Source organism: Sphaeramia orbicularis, chromosome 18 (genome assembly GCF_902148855.1).
Source record: "Sphaeramia orbicularis chromosome 18, fSphaOr1.1, whole genome shotgun sequence".
Lineage (NCBI taxonomy): Eukaryota > Metazoa > Chordata > Actinopteri > Kurtiformes > Apogonidae > Sphaeramia > Sphaeramia orbicularis.
The window spans coordinates 8,911,692-8,939,398 of NC_043974.1; the positions used below are offsets into that span (position 1 = coordinate 8,911,692).

At 36.1% G+C, this 27,707-nt stretch overlaps 1 protein-coding gene across 2 annotated transcripts; it reads left to right on the forward strand.

Moving 5' to 3' along the window:
• Positions 1–55: 55 nt before the first annotated feature.
• On the forward strand, positions 56–27,679 carry ripk3 (receptor-interacting serine-threonine kinase 3). 2 transcript variants are annotated; one of them, XM_030162791.1, is made up of 13 exons: positions 56–176; positions 2,551–2,714; positions 2,809–2,977; positions 6,950–7,105; positions 7,453–7,601; positions 12,815–12,864; positions 16,085–16,246; positions 16,346–16,428; positions 16,563–16,626; positions 16,754–16,815; positions 20,212–20,260; positions 20,602–20,786; positions 26,541–27,679. In XM_030162791.1, the coding sequence occupies exons 2-13, from the start codon at positions 2,554–2,556 to the stop codon at positions 26,724–26,726; spliced, it is 1,476 nt and encodes a 491-aa protein (XP_030018651.1). In that variant the 5' UTR covers positions 56–176; positions 2,551–2,553; the 3' UTR covers positions 26,727–27,679. The 2 variants fall into 2 exon arrangements, with proteins under 2 accessions (XP_030018651.1, XP_030018652.1); XM_030162792.1 differs by lacking the exon at positions 56–176 and adding an exon at positions 694–826.
• Positions 27,680–27,707: the final 28 nt, after the last annotated feature.

Here is a 27,707-nt window from a genome sequence, read left to right on the forward strand (position 1 = left end):
AGCAGAAGTTAAAAAAAGAAAAAACAGGTTTATGGGATGGATCTGGGCTGCACACTTTCACTTCTGCTTTTCATCTGCTGCGAGTAGAGTCACTGAAGGAGCACGAGGGTTTTTACACTCTTTTTCTCCTTCGTCCCTATGGTTAAATGATGAGGAAGAAGAGTATAGACCTACGGGTGAGTGGTTCCCCCCCTTCTTTTTTAAAAAAAAAAAAAATCACCTGAATATTGCTATTAGTGTTTTTAATGTCTATGGTTTTATTCTGTTGGGAAATTTGTGCTATTGTGGTTTCTTTTGTGTTTGCTCAGACCGTTTGTTTGATGACAGTCTCTTTTGTTTCTGCTATTTTTGAGCCATAAAACTATAGGGGAACTACAGTATAGCACTTTTTAATTCATGAATCCAGTGCAAATAACTGAACTAACAGAATTTCAACAAAAAAATCTGGTATTTTAAATTACATTGAATGATTTATTCATACAGGACTCTCATTGTATTGCTTCATAGAGGTGTTTTTACATTTTCGTGTACCCCTCTGCAGCTTTCTGTAGCATGATGAGAAGCTCGAGGGGCACTGACTGCGGTTTCCTGTAGTGGTTGGTCGTGAATCTGTAGGTGCTCATCTGTGTGAAATATAACAACTTGGAATATTGTTTTTGGTCAGTTTGACAAGAATTTGTCTAGAGTTGTCCAATTGACAAGACTAAATCAGATTAAGTGATATAAGTGAAAGCAGTAAACTCACTCAGCTCCTTCGACTCAATTTCATCATTGAAATGTAAGCAAGTGCGTTTACTCAAGCAGGCACTACAGATTTGGCGTACAAGTAAGTCACATTTTATTATACTTTATATTTCGAATCACTTTCCACTTCATTTTACATTTTAGATTGTAGTTTTTCATTAGTTTCCCATTCAATCATTTTATTACATGTGCTAGTTTAGTAACATATAAACTCAAGGATGAAGTGTTTCCTGTATGGGTTGAATTCTAAACTCTCCTCCTACACTCCAAAAAATGATTCATGGGGTTAGTAAGTTAAGCTTAAAATCAAGAGCTTTCTCTGCTTAAAAAATTTAGTTTGTTACATGTACACATTTAAATCAGTTGATAAGTTATGTTATTAAGTTGGTCTAAATGAAAAACAAGGAAAACAGTCTTAACTTAATAACATTGATTTTGAACAGACATTTCTGCCTTTAACTTAACAAAGAAGTATATTAAGTTAGTACAACTTAAAAATCTTGTAAGCTTCCTCTAAAAGCTGAGTACAAATCTGAAGATAAATAAAGTTTGGTTTTGTTGAAAAATGTATGATCAGACAGCTATAAAGGGGCTTTTTTTTCTGAGCTCAAAAGAGGTTGACTTTGTGGTTCTCACAGGACAACAACACTACAAAACTATGATGACCATACAGAATATGATCTTTATTTATTTATTTATTTATTTGACAGGGACAATGCAGTCAAACATAGTTACAAGTTTGCAGCTGATGTGACGCATGTAGAGTTTATAGCTCGTGCTAATTCTCAACTCCAGTCCCCGGTTGGGCTCTTCCACAACATTGCAGTACAAGTATAAAATATACATCATTTAAAACGATCATACCATACAATTTGATAATCCAGAGTTGCATTTATATATGAGGCATTCACTTACCCACTCTCCCATACAATATACACAATGCATTAAACTACCCAATATTTATCATAGTGTATATAGTACCCATTTATAAACTAGTTCAGATGATATCAGCTTCAAAGAACTACAACAGTAAAATGCAACCCACACCTTATAACAATAACATGGATCAAAATCATCATATATAATAGTAAAACATTAATGCATCTTAGTCACTTTCACACCTGTAGGTATATAGTGTATATTTATATTTACTTCCATTTTCTGTAGATTTGTACATATGCAAATTTAGCATTTTTTCTGTTTTATTAGTGTATTCTATTTATATTATTTATTGCTTTTATCTCTTCACACTTACTTTCCTGTTTTTTGTTTTTTTTTGCTAGTGTTTTTTCAAGAGTGTTTTTGTACGCAACTGAACTATTGTGACCAAATCATTTCTTCTGTGGATCAATAGAGTTTGTCTAACTCTAAGGCTAAAACACTGACGGACTATTTCACTGCCATATGATGACATTAAATGTTTCCTACAGGTGTGAATCACTTCATAAGCAGACATTGGTTTTGCAAATATGTTCAATTTATTGGTCTGGAATGATGTTATGTATGTTTTGCTTTGAGTTTAGTTACTTCATACACTTTGTGAGTTTTGAACCATTTTACAGTAAATATATTATTTTCGGCCTTGCTGAGCAGTTTTGTTATATCTCTATAGTTAACCATACTAAATGAAGAGAACTCATCTGACACATTATTGTGATTAACTGTTAGCACAAACTGAAAAAACTGGAAATGATCATGATCAGTATCTGGATAGGGTCCTCTTTATTTAATAGGAACAACAGGTTTCAGTATTTGTGAGTAAACTCCTCAGGTGTTGTGGTTAACATCAACTATTTCCTCTTGCAGTGAATGATGGCACTACGCAGCTCTCCAGCTCCAGCTTTGATCGGAGACTCCTGCCTAGAAGACTGGCACGTGATAGGCTCGGGGGGGTTTGGACAGATCTACAAAGCCAGGCATCATATGTGGTGTTGTGATGTGGCTATTAAACTGCTTCATTTTGATGACGGGTGAGTAGATTCAGACAGATTAACTCTCATTCAAATGAAAGAAAAGGCTTGTTACTCACAGGACAAAAATATCAAATGAACTATGCACGAATAGGAAAAGCTCATCTTTGCTGCGTGAGATTGATCTGATGCGCCAAGGAAGCAGCCCATATGTAATTCAGGTCCTCGGGGTGTTTCGGGGTCATGTGGCCTCCTCTGGACCATCAGTACAGCTCGGTCTGGTCATGGAGTTCATGGAGAGGGGGTCCCTGGCTTCACTGCAGGTAAGTCTGTATACTTTATACTTTTTATCCTCTGAGTTTTTATCACTTAATTATCAGTTCTTTCTTTCTTTCTTTCTTTCTTTCTTTCTTTCTTTCTTTCTTTCTTTCTTTCTTTCTTTCTTTCTTTCTTTCTTTCTTTCTTTCCATTTTATCCATAAATCCAGCACACACCAATGCATGTATCTGAACGAACACAATTTCAGCACAAATATCTGACATTTTAAATCACACTGAGGAAATTATTCAAACAGGATGTTCATTGGATTCTTTCATAGAGATGTTTTTACAATTTTGTGTATTCCCTAAAACTTTCTGTTGTGTGTGAAGTAGCCTGAGGAGTATAGAGTGTGGATTTTGTGCTGTCTTCTCTGTATACTTAATTCTTTTTATGTGTTTTATCCTCTCAAATCTCAGTATTTCATCATATTATTGCCACTTAAGGGCTATTTTTTTCTTTCTTTCTTTCTTTCTTTCTTTCTTTCTTTCTTTCTTTCTTTCTTTCTTTCTTTCTTTCTTTCTTTCTCTCTTCACATATTGTTAAACTCCAAAATACCTTATGAACACTGAGAAAACTATTTTTGGTCATCACTGACATTTTACATGTATTTTTACATGTCTTTTTGTAAAAGTTTTGTATTTGCGTTCTAAAACCTCTGATATTACCTTCTTCCAATCCTCCTCCCAAAGTGTCTGCAAAGTTTATTCCTACAACTGCCATTTAGAACATTTTCCACACATATATCAGTTTTACTTACACAGGCCAATATCACAAATTTGCATAAGATAAGATGAGACTTTATTGATCCCACCACGAGGAAATTATACAGTTGACAGCAGCAAATATAAAATAAAGTGCAGGAAAAACAGAATAACAGAAACTTGTAAAAAATAAAATATAAAGATATATATAATATATAAAGAGCTTTATAAATATTTAAATAAATTTATACTTAAATTCAAGTGTTATATATATATTTACATTGCTTCTGCAGGTGTTAGAATCTGTATAATGTACAACATTCAGTGAAGAAAATATAAAAGAATTGTCAAAGGGACCCTTCTACAGGAAGGCAATAGTTGATTTATGTACAAAACATGCACTCAACACTTAAAATAATATTAACAGAAACCTCACACATATAGACAAAGAATTTAAAAATGTTCCATGTGTACTCTGCAGGTAAAAGTATCTAGACCAACTGCACTCAAACCAGGAATCAGGCCTGCTCACCTGTACAATGATAAACTTCTGGGTCCATTCTGATTCAGTGGTTTTGTACTCAAAGCAAAGTACAATCTGATGTCTGACCTAAAATTTGAACCATCATCATCTGAGCTAATGATCTTTTCTGACCGTCCTTGAGAAGCATCTGGTCCCTTTCTTAAAAAAAAAAATTGTTTCAGATATTTTTGTTGCAAAACCTTATCGTAATACAAACATGAAATCACCTGAGTGGTACATTGTGCTTCATAACAAACAGTCAGAAATGAAAAGAAAACAATATTGATAGAGTGAGAGAAACCCCCCCCACACACATTAGACATCTCAGTCACCCAAACAACCCCCTCCCCCTCCCCACCCCCAGAGCCACTGAGATCAATCAAGGCACTGCTATGCTGTGAACTACTGTTTATGTAGTGGATCTTAACTGTCCGGTCCTTCCATATATGACATCACTGGTTTCCTTTTTTTTTCAAATTCTCCCAATTTGTCATTAAGTGTGTATCTAATCCTCTCTAAGTGAAGGCTATCCATCACTGTTTTTACTTAGGCTTTAAAAGTTGGTGTCTCTTTTGACTTCCACAACAGGAGAATGAGCTTCCTTGCACAGAGAAAGCCATTAGACAGGAGGAGGCGCTGTGTATTCTACATATTTCTAGAGCTTTCTGAAGCACCCAGTACAACCAGTAGGGGATCTTGTCTTAGTTTAACCCTAAAGACTTTGGAAAAGAATGAAAATATTGCATCCCAGTATCCCTCCAATAGCATAGAACATAGCTATGTGTGTAATAAGTCTGCATCAGTTTGATTACATATTTTGCAAGTAGGTGACACTTCTGTCTGGATAGATCTTATGTAGTTTCACTTCTGAATAATATAAGCTATGCAAAATTTTAAACAGGGTCAGTCAGTATCAAGCATTAAGAGAACAGGTATTTACATATTGTGGGCCTTTGTCCCAGACGTCCTCAGCTATTTCCATTTGTGTGGTTAGTGGAATAAAGTTAATGAGACCTTTTTTTTAGGCATTATATATAAACTATGACAGTTACACCATGTATACTGTTTTACAGTTTCTAAACTTTCTGTCAAAGAGTCATCTGAAACAAAAAACTAAACAAAAAAACAAGCATATATTATATTATAATATCTATAATAATATATTTTCTATATAATAAAAATATCTCCTAATTTCATTACTACTACTACCACTACTACTACTACTACCACTACTACTACTACTGCTATTACTACTACTACTACTACTACTACTACTACTACTACTACTACTACTACTACTACTAATAATAATAATAATACACTGTAAAAAAGGGTTTTGGGGGTTGGTAAATACAAACTATGAAAATCAGTTACATTTTAATCAACAGTAATATTTAGCCAGTGAAATCTATTAGGACTGATTAAATTCAACCTAATTGTTAACAGTACCAATTGCTACTTAAAATAATATAATAAAATCTACCCCATAATATTGTGATGTGTTGGAAGACCCGCTGGGGGGAGTTTTCCAGCATGCATTGGGACAAACTAGTAGGGACAGTCTTTATGTGTTTAACAGTAGTCTGAGTTGATAAGAAGTGTTTTTTTTTTGTTACATATATAGCACAGTTATGGTGTGTTTTGCAGTTTTGATTAGTTATTTTTTTGTTGAATGAATATTTCTGTTGAGTTGCATATTCTTGCACCATGAGCTAAGTTGATCCTTTGTTTCATTGTTCCCTGTAATGGTGTTGCATAAAGGGGTGGGTGAAAATAAAAATTAAGATGAAAGTTCTCATTTCTCATTCTGCACTTGCTTCTTAGGGTTGGGATTAAATGTTGAAGTCCTCCCATGACTGGTAGCTTTTCAAGTAAAACTAACCTTCCTTGAATAAGAAATGGTTAAATAATTATATTGAATTATAGTTGTTAATAATAACAATTAAATTACCGGTGGGCGATACTGGGAATTTTGGTATCGATCTGATATCAATACACACACACCTTAGTATCGATACAATCAATATTTAGATTGATCCCCCCTGCCCTAAATTAAGTAAATGAACATATTCCTATTAACAACTGAGAGTTAATATTACTCAATTTTTATGAGTAATTTGTTGTGTAATCTATTGGGATATGAAAGGTGGATTTTATCTAATTCCTTTTAATGAGTTATAGCTGTTAAATTTAATCACATTTTACTCAAAATATACTCAACCAAAATGAGTGCAAATTGTTACCTCACTTTTATCGAGTAGATTCTAAACGTTTGTTTTTACAGTGTAATGTATTAGATTTCTATAGCGCTTTTCAAGGCACCCACAGTGCTTTACATTACTGACCCATTATTCATTCGCTCTCACATTCACTCTCTGGTGGTGGCAAACTATGTTTGTATCCACAGCTGCCCTGGGGCCAGCTGATTGAACCGTGGCTGCCAATTTATGCAAAATGGCCCCTCCAACCACCACCGAACATTCATACACATTCATACACCACCATGAGATACATTGGTGACATTGTACATACAATGACAACAAAGGCTTTTCTATTCTGGGCTATTTTATTATATCCAGAAATTAATTTGGAACACACAGTTTGAGCAGGATTAGCACCCTATGTTCAACCACAGTTAAGTCATTGTTGCTACCATAAACAAATACAAATGAAGTTTTCAAACTGAAGTACAGACATTCATTAGCGTCTCCAAAGTTCTCACATATACTTATTGCCGGTTGTTCTATCAGGAAACTTTACATGGAGCCCCTCCGTGGCCGCTGATCTTCAGACTGGCTCATCAGGTGGCTCTGGGCATGAATTTTCTCCACAATCTCACCCCCCCTCTGCTCCACCTGGATCTGAAGCCCAGCAATGTCCTGCTAGACTCGTATCTCAATGCCAAGGTGAGTTTCAGACATTTCAATCATTGCCTTTGTTGTAGGTGTTAATGTGAGTGCTCTGTCTGTGAGTCTTCATCCTTATTTTCATGCACTGGCGGCTTCATCTATAGTGGTTTCAACTTCTCCATTGCTTTCCCTCCTGCTTCCCTTAACCCCAACTAATTACAGAAGTAGAAGAAGCTCTGTTCCTAAAACTTATTTATGAAACAGTTTTTGTAAAGAATCTGACAGGATAGTCCCATGATTTTAATCTTTATAAATATTACTACCATGCATCATTTCTTTTTTTTGTGCCACACATGATCTCTCTTTTTGTTTTCCTGAAATCGCTTCCCTCTCGCTCTGTCCAGCTTACAGATTTTGGCCTTTCCAGGGTTAGCCACAGCTTCAGCAGGGTTTCCAAGAAGGACAGCGAAGAAGAAGGAGGAACAATCAGCTATATGCCACCGGAAGCATTTGGTGTGTCATACAGCCCCACAAGGGCCTCTGATATCTACAGGTACAGAGCACTGCACCCACACTTCACTGTTGATAAGATCAGATCAGGTGAGATGAGATGGTTCATTTTCCATTTGTACACATTCAGGTGCATATGAATTATAATGCAGAGCTCTCTCAGAGTACAAGTATAAAAGATTAAACGATACAATAAGAGTAAAAATATAAGATATAAGAAATATGAAAGCAGCATAAAAACAATTACAAGACAATAGGCAAGGCAAGTTTATTTGTATAGCACCATTCATACACAGGGTCACTCAAAGTGCTTACAAAGGCATAAAAAATCACAGAAAAAACCCAGACATTGAAATTACATTAAAATCAAAAAAGGAAAAGACATTAAATCATCAGAGATAAAATATAATTTTAAAGTGTATTCACAGAATAAAAGAAAGACATTAATTATATTAAAATCATATAATAAAATTAACATTAAAGTTAAAATAGAATAAATCAAGACATTAAAATAAAAAAAGTGCATTTAAAGGACAAGATTGAAAAAAGTTTACTCATAAGCACATGAAAAGAGGAAGGTTTCTAGCCTAAACTTAGAAATGTTCACATTTGGGGCTGATTTCAGTTCAGTTGGTAGCTTGTTTCAGTTGTGTGCAGCATAACAGCTAAAAGCTACTTCACCATGTTTAGTTTGAACTCTGGACTGGACTATGTGACCTGAGTTAGCTGACCTCAGAGCCCTACTGGGTTTATATTCTATTAACATGTCATTCATGTATTCTGGACCTAAACCATTCAGTGACTTGTAGACCAGACCAGTTGTAGAACTTTAAAATCTATTCTGTAGCTGACTGGGAGCCAGTGTAAAGACTTTAGATCTGGAGTAAAATGCACTGATCTCTTAGTTCTGGTCAAAACTCCAGTTGCAGCATTCTGAATGAGCTGCAGCTGTTCAGTGCTCTTTTGAGGGAGTCCAGTCAGAAGACTGTTACAGTAGTTGAGTCTACTGGAGATGAAAGCAAGAATTAGCTTCTCTTGATCTGTTTGGAACATAAAACCCTTTACTCTCGATAAGTTCTTTAGCTGATAGAGGCTGTTTGGTGATTAATTTGATATGACTGCTCAAGGTCAGATCTGAGTCCATCAGCAAACCATGATTTCAGACATGGTCTTTGGTTTTTAGAAACAGTGATTCAAGGTATTTACAGCAATCCTCTTCTCTTTATTGCTGAAAACAATTATCTAAGTTTTGTCCTGATTTAACTGAAGGATATTTTGGTCATCCAGTTATTTACTTGCTCTAAGCAGTGACACAATGAGTCTATCGGACTGCAGTCATCTGGGACAGTGCTAGATAAATCTGTGTATCATCTGCATAACTATGATAGTCAACATTAAATTCTGCAGGATTTGACCCAAAGGCAGCATATATAGGCTGAACAGAATGGGACCAAAAACTGACCCCTGAGGGACTCCACGTGTCAGAGCCACTTGATTAGATTCATAACCTCCAATGGTCAGACAGCAACTCCGCTCCTCTAAGTAGGACCTGAACCAGTCTAGGACCATTGAGACTTGCCCCATGTTTCCAACCTGTTCAACAGTATAGTGTGATCCACAGTGTCAAAGGCAGCACTGAGGTCCAATAAGACGAGAACTGACACCTTGCCTGACTCAACCTTATATCATTCAGCACTCTAATAAGAGCTGTTTCTGTGCTGTGATGAGCTCGGAAGCCAAACTGAAATTTGTCAAAAGTCCACTGGAATTTAAAAAATTGCTGAGTTGATTAAAAACCATTTTGTCAATGATCTTGGCTATAAAAGGAAGATTTTAACACAGTGACTTGCAATAAATATGTAAAAATAAATTCCCTCCACAAATTGCACTTATGTACATTGCACATTCCCTTGTCTTTGATAATGTCCGTAAACAGACGTAGGACAGAACTAATGGTATTTTCCTTCTGCTGAAGCTGTTGTAAAAAAGTGCTCTATGTGATGATACTGTCTCTTCTGCTGTGTTTGAGGTTGTATGACCAGTGTTTGTGTCTGAGGAGCAGTGTTGTGCATGTTACCTCCAAACTGTAATACATTACAGATTACTTGTTACTGTTATTTAAGTAATTTAATACCTTACAATATTACTGTCTCAGATTTGTAATGAGTTAGATGTTTGCAAGAGATAGAACGGCCTTGTTACGCAGAAATTTACGCCCTGAAATACATGTGGATGGATAGGTCAGTAAGTAATGCAAATGTCTATGATGTTCAATTCCCAGCTGGAAAGCTTGCATTTCTTTCAACATTTTACATGTCCAAACAGGGGCCACGGTGCTGAGGACACCAGTAGATAAAGCCACAATTGATAAAGAATTTTAACTAGTCTTAGAAACGTTAGCTTACCTTGTCATTGCTGATCATAGGATCACACTAACTAGCTTCTGTAAAGCAGGGTTAGGGTTATTAAAGAGCATACATTCATGTGGCCAATGTACTGTCTTCTGCCATCTTCACCCATTGGCTGAACACCAACAGGAAATAGAACTTTCCTGCCACATTTTTGATTCTTCAAGGGCTCACAGTCTTGCTGTTTTTTTTTTTTTTTTCCTTTTTTTTTTCATTTGAGCAATTAATTTGAAATGTGTGTTGTAACACAAGTGCTACTGAATAATAATAATAATAATAAACTTTATTTGTATAGCACCTTTCATACAGAAATTGTAGCCCAAAGTGCTTCACATTGATTGAAAAAATACAATATTAAAATACATTAAGATTTGATTAGAAATACAATAAATAAAAATATAAAACAGCGCACATTAAAATATTTGATTATGCATAGAATTTTTGAAGTTGCAAGAAATAAGATGAAATTTGAGGAGAAATACAATAAAATAAAATAAAAATAAAAATAAAAGCAGCGCACATTAAAATCTTTGATTATGCATAGAATTTTTGAAGTGCAAGAAATAAGATGAAATTTGAAATACAATAAATAAAAAATAAAACACGAAATACAATAAATAAAATAAAAATAAAAACCGCACATTCCTGGTTCCTGAATTGTGACCCCATTTTATCTCCTTTCAAAGGCCTAATGAGAATAAAATGTTTTTAATTTGGTTTTAAATATATTCAGTGAACTGGCTTCTCTAATGTCTTTTGGAATTGTATTCCATAACTTTGGTGCATAGTTAGTAAAGGCTGCGTCCCCCATTTTCTTTGTAATATTCTGGGAGTCGCTAGTAACCTGCGTTTGATGACCCTCAGTGCTTCTAGTTGTACATAATTGATCAGTGAGTTTGCAATGTAACTTGGTCCGCTTCCATTTAGAGCTTTATACGTGAGGAGTAGTATCTTAAAATCAATTCTGAAGGTTACCGGTAGCCAGTGCAGGGAAACCAACACTGGAGTAATGTGCTCTCTCTTCTTGGTTTTGGTTAAAACCTAGCTGCAGAACATGCTAGCTACTGAACATGTACCAAGTAAATATTACTGAAAATTCATTAGTAATCCCTTAATTCAATTCAATCTTAATTATATTTGTAGAGCCCTACAGTATATCACAACAAGGTTGCCTCACAGGGCTGTACAGAATTAGATGGATATTAAAACAAATACAAGTCAAATAACAGTAGATGAAGGAAATGGATTAATGTCCTGGGCATCCCCCCATCCTTAGACCCCTCCTTTTCGGTAAAGAAAAACTCCAAAACCCAGTAGGAAAAGAGAAACCTTGGGGAGAACCACACTACTGCGTTACAGCAAAAAGTAGCCTGTTACTGTAATGCAGGGGTGTCCAAACCTGATCCTTGAGGGCCAGTATCCTGCATGTTTTAGACATTTCCCTCTTCTAGCACTCCTGGTTCAATTAATGATCAACTCATCATCAAGCTCTGCAGAAGTCTGATTACAATGTAATGGCTTCCAGGTGCACTGGAAGAGGGAAATATTTAAAACAGGTAGGATATCAGCCCTCGAGGACCGGGGTTGGCATCCCTTCTGTAATGCATTACTTCTGTAAAGCGTTAATCCCAACGCTGCTGACGAGGGTATGTTCTGGGTGGTGTGTGTCTCTGATGATGCTCCTTTTTCTTACCGCATTGTGTGTAGAAGTTTTGCCCTTATAATCCACTCTGCATTCTTATGACCCACTGAAGAGCTTTTCTTTCTGCCTGGGCGGTGTTACCATACACCATGCAGTGATGTAATTTTTTACCAATAATAACAGGGATAACTCCAACACAGATTCGACTTCAAACTTAAATTGTGTAAGTACTTTTTGGTTATCACTCATCTGTGAAGTACTTGGGCCTCCTGTGATTCTAAGGAAAGGTGCTACACAATTAGGTTTGAAGCATTTACTTGCACTAATGTAAAGGAAACTTAACCCTTTAAGACCTAGCAAATGAATTTATCTTTGCATTTAACATTTAGTCAGTGATCTGTCACTATTTAGTATATTATCTTCTGCATTTTACATTTTTCAAGTATTACATATTTGGTTTAATGATCAAGCAGATGTTTGTAAAAGCTCAGAGTAGATTAAAAAGTCATATCAAAACAAAGAAAACTGAACAAAAAGTTACTTTCTCAGCGAAATATATCAAAAATTGAACAGAAAAACAAGCATCTGCAACCACTGCCTTTGTTAAACTCCATGGGTTTTACTGGTGAATCAATGTTACAAAAGATGAGGGTGTTTCCATGTTCACTATGGAGCCTCTGAATATCCAAATGGGTCATAGGCAATCTGACATCAGTGAAATACTAAGAAACTGGATTTTACTTGAAATATTTACATGTATAGATAGGGTTAGTGGTTTAAACGTCATTAAACATTCAAATCAGTAGATGCTTCTGGTCACCGGCTGCTGTTTTGATCTTAAAATGTTTTAGCAGGGTGTCTATAGGTCTTTCAGATGTTTCAAAATGTATTAAATTACCTATAATTGTAAATCATTGATTTCATTTGCAGAGTTTCTTTTAAACAATACAATTTGGTTTACTTTGAAAGTGTTTGGTTTCTTTTTAGTCAGGATGTTTTTTCAGTTTATAACATGACAGAGGCTAATTCCTGTGAAGTTTATAGATGAGTGTACGGTAAAACCATGTCATCAAATTTCCAGGTAGTCATGTGACTTCCTCATCAGTCCATGACCCCGTAAACAACTTGCAACAAGTCACAACAAGTCATGCAGATTAAAACACCTAAACGTGATGGTCTGTGACCTTTTTGTGTTTCTGCTTTCAGCTATGGCATACTTTTGTGGTCCATTGTCACAGGAAAGCAACCGTATGCAAGTAAGCCAATCTCTAGTCTGTTCATGTCATTTCCTGTAACACTTTACTCTGTCTATCCTCTGCCTTCTGTTTGTTTTTTATTTGTATTCTGAGCTATGATATTGTTCTTGATATTGTTCCTGTTACTATTTCATGCCCAGTGACACATGACTTCATACCTGTTACCACACTTAACATTTGTTTTCTTGGTTCCTAATTTCAGTATGTTGTCTGTGTACTTATGTTGCACATATGCTCACATTCACGTGAATGTGGTTTTTTCAATGTTTCATTCTAAAACAAATGTTCACTCTTTGGCCTAAAACAGCAAATGTTAAAATATTATGACATCAAATAACTCAGTCCTCAAAAAGAGTATTGATTTGTATCTATAAGGTAGTAGCTTATAGTAGCTAATAGCTTATATTTTAATAAATTATCAGTCAAATGCTAACATTGAGAAATTAAAGTGATATTTTCAGTGATATTTGACCCATGAGTTTTATTTATATTTGACAAATTAGTTTTTGTATTACATATTATTGTTACTATTCTTACCATTGATACTAATATCCAAGCTATTGTTATAACATTAACATAAAGGATTGAAAAATGAAATGAAAAATGTTGGTATGATTAAAAGATGCAAAGGATGAAATATCTTTATTTAAAATATATTTTTCCAATAACAGTTTTCACATTACATGTATATATATTAACCTCTGTTAATATAAAGATAGAAGTTCGTTTTAAGAACAGTATGGAGAATTACAGAGAGAAGTCATACATGTAGAAGTGACAAGCAAGTCCTGAGTCTTAACTGTTCAAAACTCTCAAGAAAGTCCTAAATTTTTGTGGCAAAAGTCAAAGCAAATTAGCAGATTAGATTTCTGTAGCGCTTCTCTATGCACCCAAAGCCCTTTACATTACTGATCCATTATTCATTCACACTGGTGGTGGTAAACTACGTTTATAGTCCGACAGACGTGTGGCTGCCAATTCTCACCAAATGGCCTCTCCGACCACCACTAAACATTCACACGCATCCATACACCAGTGTGAGTGACACTGGAGGCATGGTGGGTGAAGTGTCTTGCCCAAGGACACAACGGCACATGACTAGGACAGAGCGGGCTTCGAACCGCCAGCCCTTTGGTTATTGGACAACCTGCTCTACTTCTGAGCCATGGCTGCCCAGTGTAAACATAATGATGAGTCATCAGTTGAAGCCTCAAAAATTAACATTAATAGTGAGTGGCGTTTACTACTTTACTTCTTTGTCTCTTATTTGTATTGGAGGATGCTTTACAAAAAACATGATGCACAAGGCATCGTATCATATTTCAAAGATCAGTATATTCCCTCAATATGTTATTACTGTCAAGTTCTTAAATCTCCTGCCACAAATCCTGTACATACTCCACAAGAACAGAGAAATTTGTTCATTTCCACAAGATGGCAAGAACAAGAATAAAGTTAGCTCTGACCAGGACATTTCATGTTTCACATGAAATTCAAGTGCAGAACTCCTGAGAAGTTCTCCACTTTTATGTATTAACCACACCCACTTCAAATCTCCAGACCAATCACACAATAGTTGCAAGGTTATGATAGTTTTGGATTTTTCATTATAGTTATTTTTTATTTAGTTTTGACTTTTTTTTCTCTAATTCAGTTGGTTTTAATTCGTTTTTAGAGCAGGTTTGCTAGTTTTTATTAGTTTTTGTTATTTTCTAAATGCTTAGTTTTAGTATTAATTTTAGTTTTGTTGTATTTTTTCTCTTCTTCTCCGTCGTATTCAGATAAATCCCAGACAGGAATCTGCTGTTTTCTCCCAACTTTAGTCTCTATGTTTCCAGGTAGACTGGGGACCAGAGTGACGGACCATTAAATATCATATGGTGCTGCTAGCAAAATTACCTCAGGGAAATAAATCGATTTTATATTAATGTGACATTGACAAAGACGAAAACAAAGGGAATTTTATCCAGAATTTTTGTCCGTTTTAGTTAGTTTTGTAAGCACACAATACAGTTTCAGTTAGTTATTATTTTTTCTTTTAATTATAGTTTTTATTTATTTCAGTTAATGAAAATGTTTTTACAATTCTAGTTTTCGTCATTTCGCTAATTTTCATTAACGATAATAACCTTGAATAGTTGTTGAACGCCACGTGAGAAAAAAGTTCTGCCCATATGATGTGTCAAGCTCAAGCTCAGAGAACTCCCAAACCAGGAATGAATTATTCTTTTATTGCAGCCCTTGGAGAGTGAACACATTTCTCTGTTCTTCCAGAATATGTACAGGCCTTGAGTCCAATTGTGTCTTTCATCAGCCTTAGTCAAATATACATCAGGTTTGGACAGGTTATCTCACTTTAATATACCCATCCTAACACGAATGCACGCATGCACGCACACACACAGCATAAACCATTAACCCTCTATCGGGCAAGTGACTATTTTTGGTAATTTCCACATACATTTTAAGACAGTGACAGCAACAGTTACATTGAGTCAACAATCTCAGGTCCAATGTGGTCTACAGGGTCTGTAAGGTCCACCTCTGCATGAACAGTGAGTGTACCTGCTTTGTTAGGTACCATGAAGTAATGGTACTAATGTAAGGAATGATGTTCAAAGGGATCATGTGGATGTGGACAGGGGTCTGGATCAGCACTTATGTTGTTCAAATGTTCTAAAATACATGTTTCTTTGACATTACATGTGTTTTTCTTGTACTTTTTATATTCACTTCTTTGATTTTTTTTGTTTTGTTTTTTTTTTTGCCACTTACGGGTAAGGAACCAAATATGGTAATTTCATTCACCTTGATTTTCTACATAACAATAAAAAAGTTTTTGAAAAATTTCACAAAAGTAAGAAAGTCTGCTATGTCTTCCAATAACACTTAAAGGTTGACATTTTTTAATTTCAGAGTATCTCTATGATTGCCATATAAAGGGTTAACACATTATCCCATCAGTGAGCTGCCACTGGAGGCACTCAGGAACCAACTCCAGATTTTTATCAGTATCGTGGTCAAGGGCAGAAATAACCTTTACATACATTTTTTACACACCCTCACCACCCAAATAAACTTAAATCAAGCCAATAAAAATAAAAATATTGTGACTTAAATCTGACTTCAGTCAAGTCATGTATCATCATTTACAATTTTCATCCTTTGTCAGTGTTTTTGATCTGATGCCTTATTAGAATAAATGCTTTCTCCGCTGCAGATGCCATGTCCAGCATAGTCCGTTTACGCATCCCACAGGGAGACCGGCCATCAATGGACGACATCAGGGTTCTGGCTTCAGGGATCGCAGGGCTGACGAGGCTCATGGACCTCATGGAAAAATGCTGGCAGACAAAAGCGAACGAACGGCCCAGCTCCTACTGTGAGAAAAGCACTCTTTAAATGTTAATATTAATGCTCCATGAACACAACACCAGGTCTTTTCATAACTGGTAAATTACACTCAAATTGTTATTTGCAGACTGTACGACACTGACAGAAGAACTGAATAAGATGCACAAACATGCAATTCATGACGCTGTTCATCAAGTGCTGAAGAAGCTGGTAAGAACCAAATTTCTTAACAGACCCTCAAGTCATGCTGAGATAGAAAACTTTTTTTTTGACGTGATGCAGCAAATTATCACATTTTGCATTACTTTACATCACTGACTCACACTTTCTCTTCCTCTTTCCAGGACCAAACACAAGAAGAAAGACTGACAGAAAGGGTTCAGGGGGTTTATATCTCTCAGCCTTCAGGTTTGTCCTTAAAAGACTTTTTTTTTTTTAATTTCACTAAGAGTTTTATGTTACTTTTTCAACACTCGACCTAGATGAATTACAGAAACCACTACAAAAAAACACTAATTTCCCATCTCATTTACAGGGAACAGAGCAGAAGCTTTGACTATTCATAATGATGTACCAACGGGAGGCCTGCCGGTTCAGGTGAGATAAAATAAAGTCCTCATGTGTCACTACAACCTGCAGAAAAAAAGTTTTTTTTTTTTATTTTTTTATTGTAGTCACAACACTTAAATATTATATCCTCAGATGAACAATGTATTTACTGAGTGTTCTGCCAGATATTGGTCAATACTGTGGTGTTTCTAGACTGCATGTGTGGTTTTTTTGCTACTGTGGGGAAATATTAGATATATCACTTCCTTCTGTTGCCTCAGGGGATTTTCACAGGAAAGAAAGCTGAACACAGCAGATTTAAGAAGTACACACAGTATGGGTGCTATATCTACAATGAAATAAGATACTTTTGTTAAGGTTAATAAGGTTATTAAAATAAATTTATATTCATTTTTCAAGTTGGAAGAAGTTTTCAACTTTGCTGAAGACTATTAACAAAATCTGTTTTAATAACGATAAGTTTCTGCATATGAATATGTTGTTTCATTTAGTTACAGCAGTGTCAAATGTACCGAAATGATTCTCTACTTTTTATTATGTTTTTATCATTTTGTTAGCCTCAGAACATAATTGCCTAAGTCATACACTACAGTATATGGACAAATATATTGAAACTTGGTATGGGGAATTCAGGTGTTTCTTTTCTAACAGGGGTCTGGGCCACAAAACAATAATGACAAATGTCATAAAATAGTTTTACATTGTGATAAATATCATATTGATAATTAATGTTGATGTAACCATGATGTGTTCCAATATTTTTGTCCATATAGTTTATAAACACCAATATTTCCTTAAAGTTTAATGGGAGATTTTTCTTCCTAAGTGAAATGTGAAGAAAGTAGAGTGTTAGTTGTAGTAGATTTACAGTCAGAGCTCGAAATATATCTTAGAAACTTAGAGGTAGAACATTTAAAATCATAGTCATGGACAAAAAGAAAAATCAATGTTGAGAGAAATTACGTAAAATCCATCCCTGAGGCAGTTTAGAATCAGAATCAGAATCTCTTTATTGTTATTGCACAAGTACAATGAATTTGAGGTAGAGTTCTCCAACTTAGTGCAAGAAATTACAAGGCACAACAAAAGAGAGTAGATGGCACACTTATTTACATTAGGAAAAGTAAAAGATAGAGGTAAAATTAGGAATGTTTGTAAAAAAGATTTACAGAATTGAGTAGTGCAAATGGTTTGACAGTAGTACAAAGAAGCCAAGATAACAATTTAAACCAGACTAACCAATGCAATACAATGATATTTATCACAATATATAACTGTATTATGACATTTGTCATTATTTTTATGTATCCCAGACCCCTTAGAAAAGAAACACCTGGATTCAATGTGTCCCAATACTTTTGTCCATATCGTGTATAACTTCGGAAATTATGCTATGAGGTTAACAATATATGAATACTTGCACACACTGCTAATAGTAATCTCCTGCCAGTGCTGCTCAGTTATTGTATCTGTACAACAATTTGATAACATATGCAGGATGCAGGATAATTTCATCTTTTTTGACAAAAAGTAGTTGCGACTTATTTGGCACATATCTTTTTATTTCATCCCCCTGACAGCAAAGTAAAGGGTAGTAAAATACTGGTTCTATGTCTTGTGGTGATAATGAATGTGACTCACAAGCCAACTTAATGATTTGTTCATTCATTTTCCATAACTGCTCGCAGGGGCGCTTACATGCTGCTATTTCATCATAAGACTGAACTTAATCAATCAAGTAGAAAAGTTTAGTAACTATGGTTTAACACTGTACTACTAATTGCTACTCATTATATTTTACATGTGGGTCTTTGCAAAAAAAAAAAAAAAAAAGAAGAAGAAGAAGAAGCAGCTTCAGTTTTGTCCGTAAAGGCACATGTTAAATTTATTGCATCTTAAACTGGAAGTCAGCAAACTACTGTAGAGCATATTTTCAGTTTACAACATTGACTCTTACACATACATAGTACACACCTAAAATGAGCAGTAGGTCACAACTTTATTGAACGAACTAAAATATTATTTTAATTTAGATATTTGAAGTCTTAAGTTTAATCACATATTAGTCAGTGGTAATTAGGATTCCTTTGTTTCACTAGATTCCTTTGTTTCACTGGTTGGTGGTAAAGTTCTTAGGATAGTATGGGTCACATCTTGGCCAACATACCAAACTGAAAGATTTATGATCATGGGACTTAGGCATTACCTTAGGTACACTTTTAAATATACATGCCCTCATAGGATTGTAAACCACATGAGATAAGATGGAAGTTGAGGTATCACATCTGCTGGATTTAAGAGTTAGATAATTCTAGCCCGTTGTTAGTGACCCAACCCCCCTAGCACAAGGGGTCAGCCCATAGATTGAAGATCAGTTTACAAGGATTATAAAAGTGATGTGCATTGGAATGTCTGGATCCATTTCCTGTTTGGTGTGTGGATCCTCAGAGCTGAGTTGTACGTTGTTTGTGGTCAGATCAAGTCAAAATTAAATTTATAAAAATGAGACAGAAAAGAATCCGGACTTATTCTTGGTGCTTCCAACAAAAAAACATGCTTACAGAACATTTTTAGTAATTTTAAGGTAAACTCTGTAAAATATGTTTCGAAGCTCAGTTGATGATTTCCAGGATAACATCCTGCACAGTGACGTCTGTATAGAACTGTGTAAGAACTGGGTTGTTTTTTGTGTGTCCTTACATGCACGTCTGAGTTCTACATTGTCACTTTTTTCCACTCCTCTACAATAGCAACATTATCCAACACTAGTGACTGTTCGCCGAGAAATGGAGCTAGCACTATACTATTCTCCATAAAGTTGGAACAATTTTGCTTTCAGACACATTCCTCTTTATATTCCTATTTATATACATCAGTATCACCTTTGACCAGGTACAGTGATCACATACTGAGTCCCAGTTGCATTTTATGTATCAAGAATAAATCACGTTGTCACAATCTTTTCATGAGAAGGGGTAAAAATATTTTATTCTGACTTTCTAGGCAACAATGTATTACTCAATATGATTGTATATGGCCCTATATACAATCCAAGGGAAAGTATACTGTAACAATGCTCAAAAACAGGACATGAAAACAATGTACCATATGGAAAGTGTACAGTTCTTGCATTGATTTTACACTCACAAATAGAGACATTCAATCAGAATATAAAGTTGCTATCCTGATTAAACAAATATGCAGACATAGTAGTACAAAGAAATTAATGTAACTAGTTAAAACCCTTGAGACACACTCAAAACTCCAAGATTTCTATTTTGGTCAAAAACCTGCTTGAGGTGCAGTCTATCATAGGTTTATTTCATTTAAACAAATACCTTCATGTTTAATTTAGAGATAAAACACATAGGCACCAGATATAGAACAACTTTGTGAGTGAGATTCTTCTTCCTTTTGTTGCAGGAGGTTGCTGGCCATTTTGCAGCAAACCAGAACAAAGCAAGATCAAAAGGTAAAAGGAAGCGCCTGTTCAAGCTGTATGAAACTACTAAAGTAGGGCACGAAGTTTTGTTTTATATCATGATTCAGACAAACAAGTCATCTACTGTATAATGATGTAAGGTTTTTAGGTAAGATTAGATTCGGAAAAGAAAAAAACACAACAGCAGTATAGTTTCTATATTAGTTTTATTTCAGCTTGAAACATTACAGGTGAAATAAACCAAAATACATGAACTATACTGTTGTTGAGAATTTGTATTTATTTATTTATTCATTTATTTATTTATTTATTTTGTTTGCTTTTGATTTTCCTGTCCAGCACCCAGACATATATTTTGGTGTGTTTTTCAGAATGGCCAACTCCTCGACCTGCTGACATGTGTGATGTAGATAAGACACACTCATCTCCAGACTATAAAATCAAACCTTCCTCTGTTCATCCCATTCAACTGCCATCACCTTCTCCTTCGCCCAGGGGGTCACCCAAAGGGAGAAACATAGCCTCTCAGATTGGTTTTAGGATGAACCAGTACCATGTAAGTTATTTTTTCTTTCTGTACAGTGTGGTTTTACAGTTCTTCCTCAGGTATATACTGGGGTGCTGATAAGGGGGGGGTAAACATGACAAACATGACAAATTCATGCCCCCCCAAGATACTGAATTTTATGAAAGGGTCCACAACATTTACCTTTCATGGGGCCCACAATTGGTGGCAGTGCCGCTGGGTATATATCTGGTGTTGGTAGGTGAAAAAAACAACAGATCTGGATACATAACATGCACGTACACTGATCTGTCATAATGAAACCATAAAGGCCCAAACATCCACTGCCGACCAAAATCATTTACTGATATAAAAAGCTAAATAACTGTCGGCCCACTTATCCTATCAATACATGTAAATAATTGGTGCAAAATGCAGTTTGTCATCTTTTCATGGTCATCAGATATGACCCATTTGACGTTCAGTGGTTCTGTAGTGAACATGGAAACACAACATCTTCTACACCACTGATTCACCAGTAAAACCCATGGAGTTGGATCAATAACAGTGGATGGAGAGACTTGTTTTTACATTCAGTTAATGATATATTTTTCCTCCATTTTCTCAGTTTTTCATATAATAACATTCAACTTGCGACACAGTGGTGCAGTGGTTAGCACTGCTGCCTCACAGCAAGAAGGTCCTGGGTTTAACTCCAACCAGGGGCCTTGCTGTGTGGAGTTTGCATGGGTTCTCTTAGGGTTAGAGATGGGGATCGAGAACTGGTTCTTTTTGAGAACTGGATCCCAGTAGCTCGATTCCTTGGAATCGTTTGCCTGCCTGCTTACCAATTCTGCTTATCAATTTCGCCTTCGTTGCACATGCGCAATGACATCACGCGTACGCTGCATTGTTTTGGTCAGGTCATAGCCAACATGATGTTTAGGCAGAAACTGTCTAAAAAGATAACACCAGATCCACTTGTAACACTGTCAAAGCTTCCATGTCTTCTAAAGGGTGGAATCCCTCCAATATGTTCAAACATTTGTCCACAGCATGTGATTCATTTGATACACTACTTAGCAGTGCTTGTGACTCTAGTGGAAGAATGAACACCAGGCCGTCATCCGGGCCCAGTTCTGGTGCAGGCAACAAATGTTGTACCCCCGCAAAAGCAAGTTTCCGAAGGTAGGGGAAAGGAAATGAAGAGCACAACAACGGGAGCCGAGCCGAACGGTTCCATGTAATGGAAATGCGGCAATAGAGGCATCATCTGTTATTATTATTTGGACATACTGTATATAATAATAATAATAATGGATTGGATTTATATAGCGCCTTTCTAGACACCCAAAGCGCTTCACATTATTGACCCATTATTCATTCGCGCTCACATGGTAAACTACATCTGTAGCCACAGCTGCCCTGGGGCAGACTGACAGAAGCGTGGCTGCCATTTTGCGCCTACGGCCCCTCCGACCACCACCGAACATTCATACACCAGTGTGGGTGGCACTGGAAGCAAGGAGGGTGGCACTGGAGGCAAGGAGGGTGAAGTGTCTTGCCCAAGGACACAACAGACTGACTAGGACAGAGTGGGATTCGAACCGCCAACCCTTCGGTTATTGGACGACCCGCTCTACCAACTGAGCCACGGCCGCCCCAATGTATATGTTATATTTTCTGTGCAGATGGAAATATAGAAGACAGTTAATGCGAACACACACATTTGTACTCTTTTATTCCCTCACCCAATGAGAATCGATAAGAGAATCGATAAGGAATTGGATCTATAAGCATAATCAATAATGGACTCGGAATCGTTAAATTCTTAGCGATTCCCATCCCTACTCAAGGTACTCCGGCTTCTTCCCACCATCCAAAAATGCACGCACTGATAGGTTAATTGGTTAATCTAAATTGCCCATAGGTGTGAATGTGAGAGTGATTGGTTGTTTCGTCTCTATGTCGGCACTGAGATGAACCGGCGACATGTCCAGGGTGTCCAATACCCCCCTCCATGACCCTAGTGAGGATAAAGTAGATTCAGAAGCTGGATGGATGGAGAACATTCAACTTTAATTTCAGCTTTTATGGACATATAGGAAAATACCAGATATTCAATTAAGAATGCAAAATACTGAGCATTATATTAGAATAAAGAATAAATGGTGATGTCACTTAAGAAAAGTTACAAATAGAGAAAAAAAAAATCATTTGGGAACTGCCACAAAAGTAGCATTGGGTCCTTATGGGTTAATACTGATTATGTCATTCCAGTGGGACCTGTCAGTGGGTGGGATATTTTAGACAACAAGTGAACATCTAGCCCTCAAAGTCAGTGTGTTAGAAACAAAAATAAGGGCAAAAGTATGGATCTAAGCATATTTTACGACGGAGAAATTGTGATGGTTAAATTACTGGGTCAGAGCATCTCCATGTCTTGTTCATTCCCGGTGTAATGTGGTTCGCACCCATCAAAAGTGGACTAACAAACAACCAGATTTCAACCAATCAAACATCTGTAGGAGTCCAACATTATTGCACACTATTAAATATTGCGTAAGTCACTGAAGGTACTCGGAGACCAACTCCAGATCTTCATCAGGACCGTAGTCAGGGGCAGTGACAGGAAAATTAACCTACATGTACCTGTTTTTAATGGTAGCAAGGAGAGAAAACAAGAAAACTCAACACAGAAAGGCTCTGAATGAGAGTCAAACCCACAAGTGCTAACCACTACACCACCGCGCCCCCCCAGTGAACAATTTAACTCATTAACCACAACTGTAGATGAATATGAATGGTATAGATGAACAGTGTCCTATATGAAGGAGAGACATAGTTTATTCATTTGTTGTAAAACCTCTGAAGTATCCAACTGTGAAAATAGGTGAATACACTGAAAAAAATTGGGGGTATTTTTTATATGTTTATTGTTACCTCCGCCAAGGAGGTTATGTTTTTGCCAGGGTTTGTTTGTTTGTCTGTTTGTTTGTCTGTCCGTTAGTGTGCAACATAACTCAAAAAGTTATGTACAGATTTGGATGAAATTTTCAGGGTTTGTTGGAAATGGGATAAGGAAGAAATGATTAAATTTTGGTGGTGATCGGGGGTGGGGGGGCCCATGGGGGGGGGCACTGATCAGCCTTGGCGGAGGTCTGCGCTCTCCGAGTGCTTCTAGTTTATATGTTTATTATATGTTTTTGTCGGCGTTGGTTTGTCTGTTTGTCTGTCTGTCTGTGTGCAAGATAACTTAAAAAGTTCCAAACGGATTTGGATGAAAATTTCAGGAAATGTTGATACTGGCACAAGGAATAAATGATTAAATTTTGGTGGTGATCGAGGGTGGGGGGGCCACAGGGGCCCAATGATCTTCCTTGGTGGAGGTCTGCGCTCTACGAGTACTTTTCTAGAAAAGACTGCGCAGACCTCCGCCAAGGCCGATCAGTGCCCCCCCACCCCCAATCACCACCAAAATTTAATCATCAGACAGACAAACAGACAGACAGAAAGACAAACATTGGGGGGGGTGGGGGGGTCACTGATCTGCCTTGGCGGAGGTCTGCGTTCTCCAAGTGCTTCTAGTTAATATTGTCATTGAATTTTACTTTCTCCTTCTTTGTAAGTTTTACTTGGACTGTAACTGCTATAAACTAAAAACAATGCTAATGCTAATGGCTTTTCAAGGTCATTTTTAAATACTGTAACATTTTGATATAACTAAGTTACAGGAGTGTAAAAATTGGTCGTACATGTTGGATTCCAATGTACCACACAATATTGAAAGGGTAGAGGTATTTTCATGCATTGAATAATGTGTTCATTAAACAGCATAGACAGCACAGACCGTTCAGTCATGGTGTCAAACTGAAATATTCCTTCCACCCAGTTAACTCAGATACTCTCTCCTATAGGCAGAACATGAGTCATAGAACTACATAACACATAACAGCAACTTGCTTTTAACAAATATTTACAACTTGCAAGGTAGTGCACCGTCACATGACTCAGTGACACTGTAAACTACATGAGTCACATGACTGCACAAACTGCCCCCATTACGATCAGTGTGGCTTGCTACATACTTTTTCAAACTTTTATTAATGGACAATACATAAGTAACATTTACACAACATTTTACATATTTTTTCTGCAGTTTAAATTGCCTTTTAAAACTTACTTGGTATTTCTAGGCTCATGTGACTATAACCACTGAATATTATGTGAAAATACATAATACAACTTACTCTTCCTACACAGTTTATTTATTACACGAAGGACAAATTTAGTTTTACTTGAAGTGAAAGACTCCATACCTAAAAATCATGTAAGTGACACCATCCTGTCTGTTCAGAACCAGAAAAGAGCGAAAATATTTGTCTGTTGCTGTTAATTTTTTTTTTTTTTAGAAATCCCATCTATAAGTGAGCAACAACCTGTCAATCCCACCTGTCAATCAAGCCCACATGGCAGATGTCAAAGCCTTTTATTTGCTCTCAAAACCCATTAACTGAGCAATAATTCAGAGAAGGACCACCAATGCGCTGTCTAGAAGGTCGACATGAAGCAAACGAGTGACATAGTATTTCAAGAGGCACAGTTTTTGCCCTTGTTTGTAAGACTGTATTTGTGCTGTATTTGTTCTTACAGTGTGATACATTAGACATATTTTTTTTTCATAATTTAAAAAAAAAAGATATGTGTATGTGTGTTTGTTAGTGAAATTATCTCAATATCATCAAGTGGAACTAAGTGCAAACCACAGTTTATTGTTTTGAATTATGTCTATATTGTTATGAAATGAACAAAGTATACTTTTGTTTGATATGTGTACTGCTATGAAAGGGACAGAGTTTATTTTTGCTTTTGATATGTGAATTACTGCTATGAAAGGGACAGAGTCTATTTTGATGTGAAATGCTATTGTGAATTCTATTCTTGATTTTGTATTTATTGATTTAGTTACAGGACAGTATGTATTGGCATTAGTTACAAAGAACAAGATTCATGCACCAGATTTAGCAGAGAAGCTAATTTTCATCTGTTGTCCTGGACAAACGACTAACATAACAAACATTAGATTACAAAGTCATACTATACTGGAAGAAAACCGTTAAACATGACAGATATAGGAAAGTCTGCTCAGAATTAATGGCTTCAGCCAAATACATAAAACAGGGCTTTTATTCTAAAAATACACTAACTTTCCTAGAGCAAAAATAAGATATAAATAAAACATAGACAGAGAAGGAGGAGAGAAAAAGAGAAAGAGGAAGAAAAAAAGAGAGAGCAAGAAGAATAAATGAATAAATCAATCAATAAATAGATAAATAAATAGATAGATAGATAAATAGATAAATAAGCTAATTGTGCAATTGCAAACCAGACAAGTACAAGAAAAACTATTGGGCTAAAAACTCAGTAGAACTAACCAAGACAGTATATACAACACGTGTGCAGAGATGAGTACTGTAGTGGATTTAATATGTATAGCATTTTTGTGTTTTGTGCTTAGTCAGAATTTAGTCTGTTATGTGTAGGATTTTTGAGTTACTTATGGGATCTGACATGGGAATTTAGAGTAGGTAGAAGGATGGGGTAAGGGGGCGGGAGATTATAAATTAAACTTCATCCCGCTCCTTTTCGAATGTTTTCCTTTCTTTTTATAGAAATCTTTTTGTTTTGGGGTTTTAATGTTATATTCAGAATAAATAAACAACCAGCCAAGTAAGCCAACAAATAATTATTGACTGACTGACATATTTTTTTACTTATTTTCTCCTTTTTGTTTGGTATTCACAGCGACAGATCTCTACCCCAGAAACCTCCTCAGGCAACGCTCAGCTGCCTAGTGTCAACATTCACTGCAGCAACGTCACCGGATTTCAGAAGGGCAATTACAACACCATGCACATACAGATATGTGAGAGGAAACGGCACCCAACAGCACCCTCCAGTGTTAACCATCACCATTCAGGAAGATGGTGACATAGGAACGGGGGTGTTGTCTAAGATCACATGAAGCCGTTTGATACGAAGTTCTCTAACTTTCTTTTACAGTTCTCTGTTGGGACAATCTTCTCTTGCACAACAGGAAGGTCGAGTTTTGTAAGAACAGAGAGTCTTTTAAACTGGTTTTGCTTTCCAGCTGGATTCAGATTTATTTCTAGGAGGATTTTGTTGTACATTTTTCTCATCTTTATTTATTGCATTTGTTAGAACACCTTGGACCTATAAACAAAACACCAACCCCTTCTATGTCAGTAGTATTAATAAGAGCCAAGACAGGGCACATGGTTGGTTTTGCTTTTTTACCAAGGTCAACAAAAATCCACAGCTACAGTGCCAGCTCACCATGAGGTGTCATACCAGAATGACTATTAATTAAAGCTGGCCAAGATAGTGAAGCCTATTCATTTATTGCTTTTTGAGTCTAAATGACCAAAGACATTGTGTCATGTGGAAAAACAACTGTACTTGCAACAAAAAAAAGTCAGTTCATATTTTACAATTTTTTTTTACTGTTTGCACTAAAAAATGATATTGGATCAACAGTTTGCTTTGTTACAGACTCATAATGTGAACCCAGGTATGTTTAAACCAAGGTTTTGCATATTTTTTTTTTTTTTATTGATTGTTTGTATTTCTAATGATTTTTTTGATGTATATAATGGACTGGCATTTTGGATTTGAAAATTTTGGCCAGGAGAAGCGTGGTGTAGCTTCAATGAAGTAAATTTACATGGGATTGATTTGCAGTGAGCACGAAGGCTTCATCTCAACTCTGAATATGCTGAAATGCAAATATTAATATGCGTCATATTTTTGTACAAGTGATGTTGGCTATGACTCCAATAAGATGATAAATTCTGTTTGTAGTTATTCATAGCCTATTCTGTTGTCAAAGCTTTTTTCAGTTCAAATAAATGTACATATTTCTATTCAAAGTCTCTGGAAATTTGTTTTGAA

What these genes read in the sequence shown, in the direction of transcription:
- ripk3 (XM_030162791.1), top strand. Translation starts at nt 2,554, where the DNA reads ATGATGGCACTACGCAGCTCTCCAGCTCCAGCTTTGATCGGAGACTCC. An exon ending in CTGCTTCATTTTGATGACGG is followed by an intron (nt 2,715 to 2,808) that starts GTGAGTAGATTC and finishes ATGCACGAATAG; the next exon opens with GAAAAGCTCATCTTTGCTGC. An exon ending in AGGGCCTCTGATATCTACAG is followed by an intron (nt 7,602 to 12,814) that starts GTACAGAGCACT and finishes TTCTGCTTTCAG; the next exon opens with CTATGGCATACTTTTGTGGT.